Source organism: Diceros bicornis, chromosome 19 (assembly GCF_020826845.1).
Source record: "Diceros bicornis minor isolate mBicDic1 chromosome 19, mDicBic1.mat.cur, whole genome shotgun sequence".
In the NCBI taxonomy this organism is placed as follows: domain Eukaryota; kingdom Metazoa; phylum Chordata; class Mammalia; order Perissodactyla; family Rhinocerotidae; genus Diceros; species Diceros bicornis.
Genome location: NC_080758.1, coordinates 16,711,513 through 16,728,578, shown reverse-complemented (window position 1 = coordinate 16,728,578; position 17,066 = coordinate 16,711,513). Strand labels below are relative to the sequence as shown.

At 54.2% G+C, this 17,066-nt stretch overlaps 1 protein-coding gene across 5 annotated transcripts in view; it reads left to right on the top strand.

Moving 5' to 3' along the window:
- The window catches only part of HNF4A (hepatocyte nuclear factor 4 alpha), a 62,739-nt gene that overhangs the window by 33,331 nt on the left and 12,342 nt on the right, over positions 1-17,066 (top strand). For 4 of the 5 annotated variants that reach the window (XM_058562658.1, XM_058562655.1, XM_058562657.1 and 1 more), the window contains exons 1-5: positions 2,308-2,422; positions 6,365-6,539; positions 7,690-7,784; positions 13,070-13,176; positions 13,877-14,032. In XM_058562658.1, the coding sequence (XP_058418641.1) occupies positions 2,308-2,422; positions 6,365-6,539; positions 7,690-7,784; positions 13,070-13,176; positions 13,877-14,032 (648 nt within the window). Of the gene's footprint in view, positions 1-2,307; positions 2,423-6,364; positions 6,540-7,689; positions 7,785-13,069; positions 13,177-13,876; positions 14,033-17,066 lie in introns of those variants that run through there. The other variant, XM_058562659.1, reaches the window with a different exon arrangement.

The window sequence follows — 17,066 nt, the reverse complement described above, 5'->3', positions numbered from 1 at the left end:
GGAGTAACTGTGTGTGGCCTGTCACAGATGCTAGACAGGTGGCAGGACCTGGAGTCAGCCCCTCCTTCTCTGTGTTTTCCCCTTAGTCAGGTCTCCTGCCCAGCTCAGCATGGCCCCCAAGGCGCCTGGAGCCAGATCAAATGTCCCCGGGGTGGGCCACGGGAGGAACCCTGCCAGTAGTCGAAATCTTCTCCTTCAGGCCCTCGTTGAATATTAAAGTGGGGGATGAGGGGGGTCTCTCTTTCTCCCTCCCTTGGGGTCTGGTCCTGGACAATGAACAACTGGGCCAGGATCTTCACCCCATTTTACAGATGGGGAGATCGAGGCCCTGAGAGGGATGTGATTTAAACAAAGTTATCCAAATAGTGACAAAGCTAGTTGCTACACCCCGGTCTCTTGGCGCCAAATCTAGCCTCTCTTCTCTCCTCCAGAACAATTGCTCTCCCCCAACCCCCACCCCAGTTATCTCAGCTCCAGGGGGAAGATGGAGAGCAAAGCTATGCAGGCAGAGAAAGGGCTTCGAATAATTGGAAGGATATGAGGAGGTTGCCTCCACTCACCCTTCAAACACACACTACCTCTCCTACTGATTTGCCCACTCATTAATTCACCCACCCATTCACTCACTCACTCAATTCACTCTTTCGCCTATTCACCCACTCATTCATTCATTCATTCGCACATTAATTCATTCTGTCTCTAATCACTCACTCTTTAATTCACCCATTCATTAATTCCCCCATCCACTCACTCATTAATTCACTGTTTCACTAATTCACCCACTCGCTACTCATTAATTGGCTCTCTCACTAATTCACCCACTCTTGCTCATGGGTGTTACCAAATCCCTCCACCCACCCCTTCCAGCTGGCAGAGGAGGACGGGCTCCCAGGCCTCGGAAGTCTCAGGTCCTCTGGCTCTGCCCTCAATTTCCACCTTCTACATTGCGACCTTACCTCCCCAGCTAGACTGGGAGCTCTTGAAAGTGTCTGCATAGAGGGCAATGAGGGCTAGAGGGTGCGAGAAGAAAAGGGTGAGACATGAGCTGGAGCAGATGCATAGTTTTCAGGGCCCAGTCCAAAATGAAAATGCAGGGCCCCCTGTTCAGAAATCATTAAGAATTTCAGCAACTGCAGAGAATTAAACCAAGCAAGGGGCCCTAAGAGTGGGGCTGTGCGCCTGCTCAGGTGGCATGCCCATGGAGCCCACTCTGAAGGGAGCAGACGGGTGGAGAGAAACGAGGGATTCAGAAAGGGACACAAGGGGTGTCAGGGAGAAGGGGTGACACTTGCTGGGCACTGCTTGATGTTTTACTCATGCCATCTCGTTTAATACTCAAACCACCCTTTGCAGTTGATTGTGCATTTTACAGAGGAGGAAACTGAGGCTCCAAGAGGAGAATCATTTACCCAAAGTCACGATTAGTAGGTGGTAGGCGCCTGGATGTAAATCCACGTCTGTGGGGCTGCAGCCTTGTCTCCGCCCGTCCTGGGGGGAGGGGAGAAGCAGGAGGATGTGACAGGGAAATGGGAGATGGCGTCTGCTGGGCCTGAGCAGCTGGGCACCGTGGGGGCTGGTAGTGGCCCTAGTGGAGTCATGGGGAGCAGGGGAGGGGAAGAGGAGGTGAATCTGGCCCTCCCAGTCCATTCTGCTCCCAAGGGAGGTGGGAAACTGGAAGGTTGCTCCCAGAAGGAGGATCCAGAAGATTGGCCTCTGGGGCCTGGGATTTAGGTTTGTAATTCATGAGCCATGAGGCAGCTTTATCTCTGCAAGAGCATTGAGGGTAGAAGTCAATGATTGGGGAAGTTATTGAATTAGGGCATCTCGGACGTGGGCCGTCAGTGTCCGAGCGTACCAGTTAGAATGCCTGGCTTTGGGGTGGCAATGACTGGGAGGGTGGCTGAGTCAGGGGTCCAGTGAGTGCTGGTGAGTTGGCGTGCCCGCCTCACAGAATCGATAACCGAACGTTGGGGAGTCAGGGCCTCAACAGTTGTAACAGCACCCCAGGTGTCAGCCAGAAACCAACAACAGCCAAATCCCTGTGGCCCCGCCCAGCCCGTCCTCCAGTGGGGGAGCCGATTAACCATTAACCCCCACCCCTCCCCGGCAGAGCCTCCACCCCTTCGCAGAGGCTAGGCCAAGACTCCCAGCACATCCTCCCAGAGGACGGTTTGAAACGCAAGAAGGCAGAGAGGACACCTGGGAGGAGGCAGTGGGAGGGCGGAGGGCGGGGGCCGGGGCTCAGCCCAGAGCTTTCGGGGTGGGCATCCTGGGCAGGGCAAGCAGCTGAGGTGTGGAGGGGGGAGGATGCGACTCTCCAAAACCCTCGTCGACATGGACATGGCTGACTACAGCGCTGCGCTGGACCCCGCCTACACCACCCTGGAATTTGAGAATGTGCAGGTCTTGACCATGGGCAATGGTAGGTGGGGGCAGGTGCGCCAGCTGGGGACAGGTATGCCCAGGTACAGGAGCGGGTCTGTAGCACTCAATGCGGCTTGGGAGGAGAATGGTAGAAAATGGCAGGTTGGTCCTATAGGCTAGCACAGATGTTGCCAGGTGAAGTAAATGTGCCCAGGTACAGTGACCAGAGGCATTCTGGGTGAGGGGAGGCCTGCAAGGGCAAATCTCCATCAAAAAGAGGTCCTAGGTATTCCTGCCAGGCGCTTCCGGTCCTCAAAGCTGTTCCTGCTCAGCGTGGCACTGGGAGTGGGGACGTGATGGTGACCCTTCTTGGCATCCAACTCCAGTAATTGGGCCCAACATGGCCAACTGGGCCCCTTCCTGAACCCCTTGGGTCCAGAGAGATGGAAAGGTGTGTCCTGTCCCCGGAGACAGTGGATGGAGGCCCAGCTGTGTTTCAGGGTGTCTCTGGGACTTTTCTGGGGTGAATGCCCCACTTAGAGAAAATGCAGTTCTCAGAGAAGTTTTGCTAAATGGGACGCCAATCAGCAGTGCATGTTTTGTGTGTTGGTGTGTGGTCGTAACCTCGTCCTGGAGTGTACGCATGAGTTTCCGTGTAAGTATGTGGTTGGGTGGTGCACCGTGTTGGCAAACAGGACCATTTGCATGTCTGTGTTCATTTGTGTGTGCCCGTTCTGTGTCTGTTTCTGTTTGCATTTGTTCGTTGAGCGGGTCTGTTTGTTGTGTCTCTGGGGTGCGTGTGTTTGTCTTGCTTATGCACGTAAGTGGCAGGAAGTGCATGTGCGTGTGTCTGTGGATGTTTGCACACGTGTGCTGTGGATGTGCATTTTTTGGTGTGCCCTGGGCTTTCCGGACATACGTCCATCCTGTACGGGCATTCTCTCTTGTGCTCCTGTTTGTACCTGCTTGTGTATGTGTGCACATCTCTACACTGGGGGTCAGTGCTCTCTGGTGTGCACGGTTATGCAGACACGATGTGCAGGTTTTTTGATGATGCCATTCGCCATCTGAGATTCCCAACAGCAACGCGTCCGCTTGTCTCTGAGCACATTTGTCGCCCGTGTGTGTCTCTCTCTGGGTTTATACATCACCTAGAGCGCTTCTGAAGGGGAGGGCGGTTCTCCTCCACGGGGAAGTGGGGGAGCGAGGAGGTCTGGAAGCCAGGAAGCTTCTGGAGAGGAAGGGCCCTAACTGGTCACAGGCCAGCCACAGAGGAGAGGTGGGTGGCAGCTGGCCGAGGTCATCCTGCCACCTGCCTTCCTTCCATGGCTCTGTGGCTTCAGCCGAGGGCTATAAAGCCTGAGTTCAGTTGGGCTCAGCCAGAAAGAGCTGAGTGCCCTGCGCATGGTCACTGGGCACCGCTCGTGGTCAGTTCACCGGCTGCTCGCCTGCCCCTGCTGTCCACTCACCGTGTGACCTTGGGCACGTCAGCTCCCCTTTCCTGGCCTCTGTATCCTCTACAAAACGGGCTTAATCCTCCCAGGCCTGCTGGCCGGCCGGCTTTTAGGAGTGTCCGGGGATCCCATGAGAGAACTAAGGAGAAAACACGCAGGAAACGGTAAACAAGGAGCTGCTGTACCAGGCGGGGTGTCGTGTGACCCCGCAGGGACACTGTGTGCTGTCACACTCGTGGCCACCGCCCAGCCCCGGACTGCTTCCGGGGCGCCCCATCACCCCTTCAGAGCCCGCGCCTCCAGCTTGGAGGAATCGTGTGAGCCTGAAGCGGAGGCCACAACTGGGTGTCCCAAAGACAGGACAGCCTCCAGCTCTGGGGCCAGAAAGATCTGGCCTCGAATTCTGCCTTAGATGCTTCCACCTGTGTGAACGCAGCAAGCCACCTTCCTCCCTGAGCTTCAGTTTCCTCAGCTGTAAAATGGGAATGAATAACAGTGCCTGCCTCCCAGGGCCAGCCAGAGCATTAAATAAGATAAGGTGGCTGAAGGCTCAGCACCGGTACCTGGTCCTGGCCCCTCACGGGTCAGCTCAAGAACTCTGAGCATCTGTGAGAAAGGTCTGCATTCCCCACTGGCGTTTGAAGTGGTCTGAGAGTCGGGGTTATATTTTGCATACCTCCTGGGCTGGTGGCTTGGTGGCCCCAAGGAGGGCTTCCCACTTGTCCCCTACTCCCGATTCAAAAGGAGCAACGGCAGCAGGGTCCTTGCTTATCAGAGGCCCCAGTAGACACCCCAACAAGGGCAGCACTGTCCAGACTCATCCCAAAAGCTGGCTCCTCTACTTAACAGCAGTGTGATAACCCTGGGCAAGTCCCTTGTCTTCTCTGAGCCTCGGTGTTCTCACCTGGAGAATGGGGCCGATCAGCTGACCCCAGGGGTGAGATGATACACTTGGCAACACCCAGCCCATCCTGCCCAGGGTGTAGGAGCCCCTTCCCCCCGCCTCCACCTGAATGGCCCAGAGTTATGGGGTCAGCTCTCCCCGGGGGTCGAAGGAAGCGAGGCTGAGGGAGAAAGGGCACCAACGCAGCTTAACAATTATCCTCGTCTCCAGGAATAATTCACCAAGCGGAGGGGGCCGCGCTCCTGAGCACCCTGGGGAGTCTAGGAGATGTTCAGCCAGGTGATGGCAGAAATGAGATACGGTGGTGTCCGCACGCACGTGGAGGCTGGCAGTCATCTGCTTCAAGAGTTTTCTTCTGCAGAAAAGTTTTTATTTCACAAAGCTGATACAGTGCTTATTCTCTGCCAAGCACTTTCACATACATTGATTCCCCAAATCCTCATAACAGTCCTAGGGAATTATTATGCTCCCTCTTCTACAAGTGAGGAAACAAAGGCGTGGAGAAGTAAACTAATGCAGCCAGTGTCACACGACGAGGAAGTGGACAAGCTGGGGTTTAAACTTGGCGGAAAGGCTGTAGACTGTGTGCTCTTAACTACAGCGCTAGCCCCTCTCCAGTTCTTAGCTGGATGTTCCCTAAGAATTCAAGGTCGGGTTCAGGGTTTCTATGAAAACACGGGTGAGTGGATGACTTTGTGTGGTGTGTATAGACATGTATTTTTCTGGGGAGATGGTCCAAAGGGTTTACCGTCTTCACCAAGAGGTCTATCCTTGGTGGAAGATTCGCTTACAAAAAAAGAGTTCAGCTGCCGAAATAAAAAAATTAAAAACAACCAGACCAGTCAAACTGCCCAGTTTTACAGTTAGGGAAACTGAGACCTAGGGGAAATTGAAGCAAGGAAAAGGAACTTGTGCCCAAGGTCACAGACGAGTGAGTGGCAGCATCAGCACTGGCAGCCAGGACCCCCTCCAGCGCCCAGTCCAAGCTTCGCGCTGCCTCTTGTGCCTCTCCTCACATTCATATAGATGCGGTAGCATTTACCTCTGGGATGGGAAGTATTTGAGAGGTGCCCTTACCGTGACCGTCCCAGGAAGGCAAATGGCCACTGTCCTTGGTGCATGCCTTCGCATTCCCTGGGAGAGTTTGCAGGGCGCCTGGGTACCAAGCTGAGACCCATCCATCCCTGGCCACTCAGTGAGAAATGGGAGCAGGACCTGGTTCTGGGCAGACACCGGGGGAGTATTCGTCCCTTCCACAGCCCCCTCTGCCCAGTCAATCAGGGTCTAGAAGGGTCGGATGCATCCTAGGAGGTGGTCAGGTTTTCATTACTTCCCAGAGAAAGCTGGGGCTAGCAGTCTCCACCACGGGGAGAAGCAGACCCTCAGAAATGACTCTGTGAAGTCAGTATCACAACCATCCCTAAGTTATGGATGCAAAACGGGGGGTCCAAAAGGCCAAGGGACTTGCCCAAGGTCACTGAGGGAGTGGGAACGGCACCCAGCTCTGGCTGAGGCTGAAGCCTTGGGGAGATCCCCAAAACACTCATATTGGTTTCTGAATCTAAACCACCAGAGGAGGGGGGCCCCTGAGAGGTGACTGCCTGCCCCTCCTGAGTCCTCACTCCTTTCTCTTCTGGTGCAGACACATCCCCATCAGAAGGTACCAACCTCAATGCACCCAACAGCCTGGGTGTCAGCGCCCTGTGTGCCATCTGTGGGGACCGGGCCACAGGCAAACATTATGGTGCCTCAAGCTGTGACGGCTGCAAGGGCTTCTTCCGGAGAAGCGTGAGAAAGAACCACATGTACTCCTGCAGGTGAGGAGCCCCTGCTTGGGGCCTTGATTTCTCCAGCTGGGAAATGGGCCCACTTGGGCTGATGTTCCCCAGGGACTGTCTTCTCCCTGACTGGGTCCTGGAGGCATCTGCCCTTCAAGGCCTTCAAGCTCCTCTGGTTTCTTAGGCCTTGTGGATTCAGATGGGAGCATCTATTCTAGATGCTATTCTAGAACCTCATTTACTGATTATAAAGCTATTGGCTGCTCTTTATTGAGCTCTTACTATATGCCCGGCACCATACTAAGTCTCTGCGCATATTTCCCTGTCCCTACAAGCCCATCATTATTTTTCCCGTTTAGCAAATGAGGATCCATGAGGCGTAGGATCAAGCCTCCTCTGCAGCCTCAGAGGACGGGGCCCACCCCCCAACCTGGTGCTTTTTCTGGGGCAAATAGGAGATTGGCCCCAGGCCTTTCCACCTACCCCAAGGGCTTCCCAAGGCCTTGAGATCCCTCCTTCAAAAGCATCTCCTATTCTGAGTAACAACAGTAATAAAATAACAATAGCTGTCAGTTATGAAGACTTGCTGTGTGCAGATTCCGTGCCAAGGCCCATTGTGTGTTAGCTCATTTTCACCTGTCAACACCCCTCTGAGGTGGTTACTATTATTCCCATCTATAGATGAGGAAGCTGTGGCTTGGAGATGGCTAGGAATTTGCCCAAGGTCACCCAGCTTGAATCAATGGCAGAGCCTGGGTTGTCACTCAGGGCTCCACCCATAACCACTGAGGGGCGCTGCCTCTACTTATAGTCCCCTCTAGAGAGTGGCTTATGTGGACCAAGTACTGACTCTGAGCCATAACCAGGAGCTCACTGTGGGCTCTGGGCTTTTATAGGATGTGGTAGAAATAGTAGGGCCCTGGGACTCAAGGGGCAAGGATTCCCAATTTGGCTCTACCCCCAGGCAGAGTGATCTGGGGCTGTGTGTTGCCTCTCCAAGCCTGTTTAGCAGGACAGAGTTGGACTCCTGGAGAGTCCATGGGGCATTTCTCATGGTTAGCATGAAAACTCCTGGGATGAAGAGTTAGAGCAAGGAGGCTGGGGACCAGCCAGATGGCGGGGGTTCTAGTCCAGTCCCGGGAGGGGTGGGCTGTCCCTTCCCCAGCCAACTGTCCCGAGCCCTCCGCAGATTTAGCAGGCAGTGCGTGGTGGACAAAGACAAGAGGAACCAGTGCCGCTACTGCAGGCTCAAGAAGTGCTTCCGGGCTGGCATGAAGAAGGAAGGTAAGCCTCCACCCCTGCGCCCCGGCCCCCCCACGGCCCCACCTGCGCCCGCAGCTCCCCGACAGTCATTTACAACTGCAGCCACAGCTTTATGACTCGGTGACAGGCCCCAGGGTGACTGGCTAAGAGGAGGGAGGGCCTGGAAATCTGACCATAGGGAGGGGCTGGGCTTGGTCTTGAGAAAGATTCGAAGAGATAAGCTCCCTCTCTCAGCTCCTCAGGTTCCCAGCACACACCACCTCCACCTGCCTTCGCCACTACAAGGCAGCCAAGAAGGGGTTTTTTTCTTAATATATATTTCAAACCTTAGGAAAAGTATAGAAAATGACGTTACAAATGTCCACGTGCCCACCACCCAGACTCAGCAAATGCAGATGGAGACAGGGAGGGGTTCCTATTCCCCAGCTTCCTGTCCCAGGGACAAGTACCCGGTTCCTTAGTCTTCACTCTGGAGTATCAGGTGATCCGAAGTGTCCACATTCTAGGAAGCAGGAAGAAGCAGGAACGAGGCACCAGACTCATCCTGGGTGGAGGAGGAGGGGAAGGCTGGAGCACAACAGACATTAAGGTCTGGCCAGGCCTCCTACAGACACCCGTCACTGGGCTGGGCTGTTGCACCATTGACAGCTCTTTTCATTCCCATGACAACCCTATGTGGCTGGCACTATTATTATTCCCCCTTTTCATGGATGAGGGAACTGAGGCCCAGAATGGTTCAGCAACTTGCCTAAGGCCCCACAGCTGGTCAATGCAAATCTGAGGTTTGAACCCAGAGCTTCAGACTCAAGTTCAGTGCTGTTTAGATGACACCCCAATGCTGCCTACGTTATGCCCTCCAGACCCCAGGAATGTTTAAAATTTTTTCAGCCCAAGCTCAGGAAGCAAAGAACATTTAACTGCTTCTCAAAGTCACTTGAGTTCATTTTCAAATCTCTTCATCTCCTTCTCCCCTCGACTCAGCTTTTCCAGCTCTGGGAAGGCCTAGCCGCCAGACATACTCTTCTAGCCCGCAACTGCGGCACACCAGCCAAGCCCTTTCTCTAGTACTGTACAAACACACACATACTCCCTACCCCACCCCACGGCAGGAACATGGGACCCAGCCTCCCGAGCTGCCTGGGAAGGAGGGGAACTCGGCTTTGGCAGCCTCCGCTTCCCTGTCTCTGCCTCTGAGGCCCTGTTTTCTCTGCCCCTCTCTAGGACATATCTTCTGTGTCTGATCCCTACAGGGCCTTGGTTTGAGCTCATGAGTCCTGTCGGGAAACCTGGGCCTGCTGACCCTAACGAAGGAGTGGGTGTTCTCCAAGGCCCCCTCCTGCTCTCAACTCCACGATTCTAGCATCCAGACCTCAGTGGTTCTCAAAGTAGGGGAGGTGCTTTCTCAAAGGGCAAATGCCCCCGCCTCCTTCACCCAGTTTTCAATGGGGTGAGGCTTCTCTCACCCACTCTCACCACCAAGTTGGGAGCCACTTTGTGGAATGAGAAATGTTAGGAATGGGAATGTGACACATGTATGAATAGCTGGAGGCAAGAAAAAGATTGAGAACTACAGTCCAAGGGCCTCACAATCGATGGTTCTAAGAGTCAGTGACTGTTACCCCAACAGCCTAAGATTTTAGGTTCGAGAGAATGAATCCCTCATGTTAAAATTGCAGGCCTTGTGACAAGCAGGTGGGAGAGGGTTGGCAGCCCACCTGAGCAGATGGCTACCTTCCTAGGCTGTATGTGGCCTGGTCCTGCATCTGGTCAGTCTTTGTAATGTTTCTTGTTAAACATCCAGAGTCGTTTTCACGTGTGTCACTTCAGGGAAGTTTCTGTTCCTTCTGGGCTCCAGTTTTCCCATCTGTAAAGTGAGGGGGTTCATAATGACCTTCAGCTCTATGGGTCTAGCTATGCACTGATCTCCCCTCACAAGTACACACTGCACACCGGGACATGTGTGTCTGTTCCCTGGTCTCTCCCCGGAGCTGCCAGGGAGGCAGGAGGCCCGGATCCAGGCTCCTGGAAGGGGAGTGAGAGCCCCAGGCCGTTCTGCCTTAGCTCAGCCTTGAAAATAGCCATTGCCCCTTGGCTCAGGGAAGGTGGCATTATGCTGGGAGGATAGGAGACCTGGCTGATGGCAGGTGAGTGTGGGCTGGTAAATGTTGGTGTTTATTTACATGCCTGGGTTAACCGGAAGTTCGTGACCCGTGCAGTCTCGCAGTTGCTTTGAGAGCAGACCAGGGAAGCAAAGTGTTCACTTGCCACTGTGGTTGATGTCTGGGAAGCACGAGTATTAATAGTTCTTCCTGAGTCTTACAGCCCCAGCACCCCTTCTCAGCCTGGTGGGAAGTTCCCAAAGCCAAGAGAGATTCCCAGTGGAAGCCACAGTGATCAGGAGAGTTGGGACAAGTTTTCATTTCTCTTCCTTAATGGCCTTAGGAGGCTTTGGGAATTGAAACCCAAAAGTAGCCCCTGCAGATAGAAAGTCATGGGCTGCAAATGTAGGATTTATAGACCAGCCGGGTGCATACAAGGTCTTCAAATCTACCCCCTCCCCACTTCATAGATGGAGAAATTGAGGCCAGAGAGGGCACATAATTGGGTCAAGGGTGGGGTCAGGACTAGAACTCAGGCTCCCCAGAGCTGAGCAGACACCAGCCTCCCTGGATTGAAACTGGAAGTGATCAGCTTGGGAGGCATCGTCTCTGTTCTAGATTCCTGAAACTTCCTCTTGACCACAGGCAAGGGCTCTGAATTTCATAGGCCTGTAAGTCTAGGCCGGAGGATATTCCACGGTGGCCAGAAGTGTGTTCCCTGAAGGGACAAAGACTCTGGGGAGAAAGCTGGGGGTCAGCGGGCTGGCTAACAGCAGGTTGCCAATTCCTTCCTATAACCCGAGGCTAGGAAGACAGCACCTACCTGGGCCTCAGCTGGCAGACCCAGGACCAATGTCCGGTTCCTGCCATCAGAAACCCAGCCAGGAAGCAAGGCCAGGGGTGCAGGAGGTGTGGGTTGGTGGTGGGTCAGGGGCCGCCTGATGGCCCTTCCACAGAACCCTAGCCCAGCCCATTCCGTGCCCCCATCCTGGGGTTCTCTGGTCCCCAGGCTCATCCTCCTCTCCGCCTCTGCCCAGGTCGGTTAATATTCAATAGAAGTTACATTAGGTCCCCGACCCTGCTAATACTGAGCAAACATTTGGAAAACATCATTCCGTGACTGAGCTCGCGCCGGGCGCTGATAACGCCGTCCTAACCTTGAGGAGCCCAATCCGCAGCTGCTGACAGCAGCCCTTTTATTCGGCCCGCCTCCACCGGCGCCCTGGTGGGTGCGGGCGGTGGCGGTGGCCATGGGAGGGGTGTCGGCGGGCGGGCGGGGCGGGACACGGGCAGGGGAGTGGTGCTGGGAGCAGGCCTGTCCAGGGTGGTGGGTCTCGGGAGAGGAGATTTCTCACCTGGGACTTCTACTGTATCCCACCAACTCCGGGGCTCTGTTTAGATGATTGCCTTTCATTCTCTGATTTTAACAATGTGTGAAACCAAGAGAAAGTTGAACAGCTGGGATGTCAATGTTCCACTGAGACACAGAGCATCGGGTGCTAGTAAGAATTGGAGCTCACCTCACCCAGCACCTTCTTTCATTCACTCAACAAGTATTTCTTAAGCACCCACTGTGCGCAGGCTCTGTTCTAGTCTCAGGGGCTTCGGCAGTGAACAAGAGGAATGAAGTTCTGGCTGTCTGGAGCTTTCCTTCCCATAGAGAGACAGAGAGTTAAGGAAAGAACAAAGAATTCTACAATAAGTGCCAAGGAGAAAAATAAAGCAGGCTAAAGGGCAGAGCATGAGGGAGGAAATGCCACATCAGACAGGTGGGCAGAGAGGGGGTCTCTGAGAAGAGGACATTTGCGCAGAGACATGAGTGAGGTGAAGAAGAGGCTAAGCCGTTTGAGAAAGAGAATTCCAGGCAGTAGGAAAAGTGGCAGCCAAGGCCCTGCGGGAGAATGGCCGGCTGTGCCCGAGGGACACTGGTTTGGGGCAGCGGAGGGATATGACTTGAGTTCAATTTTAGCGAATCCTTTTGTCTTTTGAGAGGTGCACAGACTGTAGAGGCAAGGCCAGAGGAAGGAGACGAGTGAGGAGGGCCCAAACTACTCCAGGGCGGAGACAGCAAGGCCCAGACCAGAGTGGGAGGCACGGATGGAGTTAGTCAGGATTCCTGACAGCATCTGGGGAGTGAGCAGAGGTGGTGTGTGAGAGAAAGAGAAGGATAGCAGACTCCAGGCTGGGGGCGGGAGAATAAACTTCCCTGTTCCTGAGATGGGAGAGACTGCAGAGAAGCAGGTTAGGGAGGGAAAAGCTTAGAGACGGGGAAACCGAGGCCCAGAGAGTGGACGTAATTCCTACCAGCCCACAGAGAGTGAGTAGCAAATTCCGGGCAGGAACCCAGGTCTCCTGCCACCTCGTCCTCCCTCCTTCCAGCTTCAGCAAAGCCTCATTCCACAGTGAGGTCTCTTGGACCCCAAGGGATGAGGCCAGGGTTGAGGAAGGTCCATCTTACGTTGTAGGCTGGGACTGACCCCGATGGGGACACACAGTGGGGTGTGGGGCCCTGGTGGACAAAGGTCCTGGATCTCTGCATTCCTGGGAGAGAGCCCAGCGGTGGGGCAGAGGGAGACAGAGCTTTCCCTTGCTGTCCTGAGAAGGTTAGTCTGGAGCACGTGCAGCTCCTGCTGTTGGACGAGACCACCAGGGCAGGTGGGGGCCTCTAGATCCTCTTGTCCAGGTCTCTGCCTCAGTGTTCCGGAATCCCTGAGCCATCTCCACGTCACCCAGAGCAATTCAGTTTGCTTATTTTACACACTTTCATCTGGAAAGAAAGGGACCCTTTTCCAGAACAGGGCTTGAAAATCTGTCATCTAGACAGATCCCCTCTTCAACACTCAAGACCCACCTTAAGCCCTCTGCCAAGTCATTACCGCTTTGCACACCTCCAGAGATGGGTGGATCACCCCTGCAGCCACCCCATTGTGTTGGGGGCAGTTCTGTTGCTTGGAAAATTCTTCCACAAGCTGGGTTAGAATCTGTCTCCCCTCGTTCCCACATGCTGATCTGGGCTCTGCCCCTGGATACCCTCCTCTTACTCCCACCTCCAACTGTGTTTCCTTTGCTCCGGGACAGCCCTGCAGGGTCTCTTTCTGGGTTGAGTTCTCTTCCCTTGCAGCTTACCCACTCCTCATCCATCATGGGACAGCCCTGCCCCCGCCCCATCCCTGCCCTGTCTCCTCACCTCTCTCTGCCTCCTCATAGCCGTCCAAAATGAGCGGGACCGGATCAGCACTCGCAGGTCAAGCTATGAGGACAGCAGCCTGCCCTCCATCAACGCGCTCCTGCAGGCCGAGGTCCTGTCCCAGCAGGTACCGGGGGGACCCTCCCCCACACCGAATAGGAGTCTCACCTCCACCCCTGTCCTCCCCAGCCAGGCCCTGGAGCAGCAGCTGGAAGGGCCCTTGAGTATCACAGAAGGGAAACTGATTCCAGTGTCACACAGCCAGTGTAGTAGCAGAGGCAGAACTTGAACCCAGGTCTGGCACTCTGGGGCACATTGTAGTTCATCCCACTGCCTGCATTCTGCAGGCCAAGCAGAGTCTTGGCTCTCACTGAGGGCCTGAGATCAGCTTAGCTCCAAGAGAACAGACTAGTGGACAGAGTAGCAAACTGGGCCTCAGCCAACCCCTTGCTGTGTGACCTTGGGCAAGTCACAACACCTCGCTGGGCTGTGGTTTCTTCACCCAGCAGATGAGGATGATGATTTTTGCCCTGCTTCTCCTTGAGGGCCGAAGGGTTCCTTGGGGTTCTAAGGAGCTGGTGGAGGATGAGGCAGGGGACAGGCAGCAGGTTAAGGCCCAGAGGAAGCCCTCTTCCCTCACTTCTGCCTCCTTCGGGATCCTCCCGTCTGTCTGTTTTCCCCCGAGCTTCCTCCAGAGCTGAGAAGGCACCCGCAGTCCATCTCCCATTTTCCCAACAGGGAAACTGTCTCGGGAGGGGGCTCTGTGAGGGGGGCAGAGAGCTTATGGAGGTCCCGGCCATCCCCAGCATTTCCTTCGTCTCCCCCAGATCACCTCCCCCGTCTCCGGGATCAACGGAGACATTCGGGCAAAGAAGATTGCCAGTATTGCAGACGTGTGCGAGTCCATGAAGGAGCAGCTGCTGGTGCTCGTTGAGTGGGCCAAGTACATCCCGGCTTTCTGCGAGCTCCCCCTGGACGACCAGGTGAGGGCAGTGCGGGCACTGGGCAGGTGGGTCCTGCTGGCTCCCCTGGGATGTAGCCTTGGACTGGTTTGATTTTATTTAACAAAACACACATAGTGCTCATGTGTGCCTGGAGCTGTTTAAATCCCTTTACAAATATTAACTCATTTAATCCCTCCAACAACCCTATGAGGTAGGTACTATTATTACTCCCATCTTATAGGTGAGGAATCTGGGGCACAGAGAGGTTAAGTAACTTGCTCAAGGTCACACAGCTAGTATCCAGCACAGCTAGGATTAGAACCAGGCAGGCATGCTCCAAAGTCCAGGCTCCCGGGCTCTGCACCATGGCACCAGGCAGCTCTCCTGGGGGGATGTTGACGGAGGCCAGGGCCAGGGATCAGGAGATCTGGGCTTGAGCCCTGGCTCTAAGACTTGTTCTTGGTGTGATGTTGGACAAATTCCTTCCTCTCACTGAGCCTCGGTTTTCTTCTTTGTAAAGTGAGAATTATAATATCAGCTTCAGAAAGTTGTTGGGAGGACTGAGGACATTACCATTTGGAAAGCGTAAATCATGTGACAGAGCACCTACAGAGCGCCGGCCACAGCTGCTGCCCTAAATGTCATTTCTTCCTTGTATCCCACCAAGATGGTTTACTCCAGCATTTTATTTCCTAAAATCCATTCTTTGTAATACCAAAAGTGTCCCGGGGGCAAAAAGGGGCTGGGTGGAGGGGTCTGAAGACAGAAGAGTTTCTGAGATGCTGCAAATGATACCTCCTGCGCGAGGCACCCCTAGGCCTCCACAGACATTTCCCTGTCTGGGAAAGGAGAACTGGACCGGGTCCCCTTCTCAGCTCTGCGGGAAGCTCGGGGCCACCAATGGACAGTGCCCCAGACATCAGCTCCTGGTGCATTTGCTTCCCTGCATAGCACATTTGCACAGAAGACTGGTAATGCGTGCGTGTCAGTCTGTTAAAGTTTCTGAGAGGTCCTGCAGGCAAGGCAGCTGTCGAACTTTGTGGAACCCAGGGCTTCTCAAACTCCTTTGATGCCTAGACTCTCCTGGAACACCTATCAGTATCCCACGGTAGGACACGCTGTGAAGACCCTGGATTGGCTGGTCCTCACCCTCACACTAGGGGCTGGATCGGACACCCTCTCACGTGGCTTCCTCCCTGCTTTGGGAGGGATGACAGGGCAGGGATCTTAGCCAAGCTGCACCTGCTTTCTCCCCTGCTCCTTGTGCTCTGGCCCTGGTCCCCTCTGCTGGAGAGTCTACATTAATGTTTAATCCCTCCTGTTCCTTCCCAGGGGCTCAGCAGGGCAACAAGATACCCCCAAGCCGAACAATTGTTAACCGCAATCTCCCACCCAAACCTCCCTGGCTGGGGCTCAGAGCATTCTCAGAGAGCAGTGATGGGTGGCCAATAACACAGGACAATCATTAACATCCCCCGCCTGCCCACCCCCAGAACAGCCGCCACGTCAGGGGGCTGGACCCAGGGCCAGGAGGGTTCCTGCTCCCCATTCACGGTGTATAAGGAGCCCATCTTGCCCAAGATGGGTGGGGCACACCTGGGAGAATTGGGGGGCATTGTCCACCAAAGGACACCCCAAATCTGTCGACATTGCCCAAGCAACCACCTTCCAAGATCGTTTGCTTCATGATTCGTTTTGGACATCAATTCATTGAAACCTAGAAGGCTGAGTACCATTGGCTAAGGGGACTGAGGCCTAGAGAGGGAAGGTGATTTGCCCAAGGTCACAGAGCAAGGCAGCCGCAGAGCTGGGATTTGAGTCCAGGTCTTCTGCCTCTCGATCTGAGAGCCACTGGGGTAAATGACGAAAGCCCCGCACAGTGCCTGGCATATCGGAAGTGCTTAGTAACAAACATCCTTGGCCTCCGTTGTCCTGGTCATGGAAAGTGGACTCTTGCCTCCAAGGCTGTTTGCCATCTCTCCTCTTTTCTGGTCATCCTCATAAGGTCTAACCATGGGGGAACAGACGAGGTAAGGACGGGGGGCTGCCCAGGAGGGGCTAGATCTGGAGAGGACGTTAAGTAGTTTGCTCATTCATTCATTCACCCATTCCTTCCTTCCTTCATTCAAACAAATATTTACTGAGTGCCTACTATGGGCTAGGTGTCTTCCATGCCTTAGAACAAGTTCACCTCCTTGGAGAGGCCTTCTCTGACCCCCCTCACTCCCCAGCTAATATAGTCACTCTGGCCCCATTGCTCTTTATCATAAAACCCTCACTTTCCTTTCTTCTTCCCTCCCTTCCTTCCCTCCTTCCCTCCCTCCTTTCTTTCTTCCTCACCCCCCTTGCCTCTTTCTCTCTCACTTGCTCTCTTTCTTTCCCTTCCTCTCTCCCTTCTTTCCTTTTCTTTCACCATTGGGTCCCCATTGTCTAAAATGTATCTGTCACTTAGTAGGCACTTATCATTTGATGACTGAAGGAAAGAACAATCAAATGAATTAACGAACAAAAGCATTTTTACTTCCTAGTTTAGCCTGCTAAAAAACCTCCAAACTCCCTAACCCGACCTTGCAGATAAGACCCTTGAGGCCACCAGCCTGCTGCTATTTTTCCCAGCCCATCCTTTGGTCCTCATGCCAGCACTACAGCAGACGGTTCTGAAAGGACAGGTCATGTCCCCCTGTGAGCTGGCTGGGTCCCTGCCTTGGACTTCAGCCTTCAAAGGCTGCTTTGTTATCTCCGCAGGGAAGGGGGTCTGTCATGCTCATCCCCTGCCGAGGCCCAGTGCTCACACCTTTGCCTTGGGAACCAACATCCACATCCCAATTCTTGTCACTCCCTCTCAGAGTCCTAGAATCTTACAATGTCAAGGGGGCCTGTTGAATACAGACCCTTTGCCCACCCCATACATACAGAATCAGAATCTCTGGTCAGAGGGCCTAAGAATCTGCGTTTTTATAAAACACTCTTCACAATCTTCTGTAGCTGGTCCATGGGTAGGAATTTGGGACTCACAGTTTTAGAACTTTTTGGGTCGTAGACCCTCTTGGCAGTTCGATGAAAGCCTTTGAGC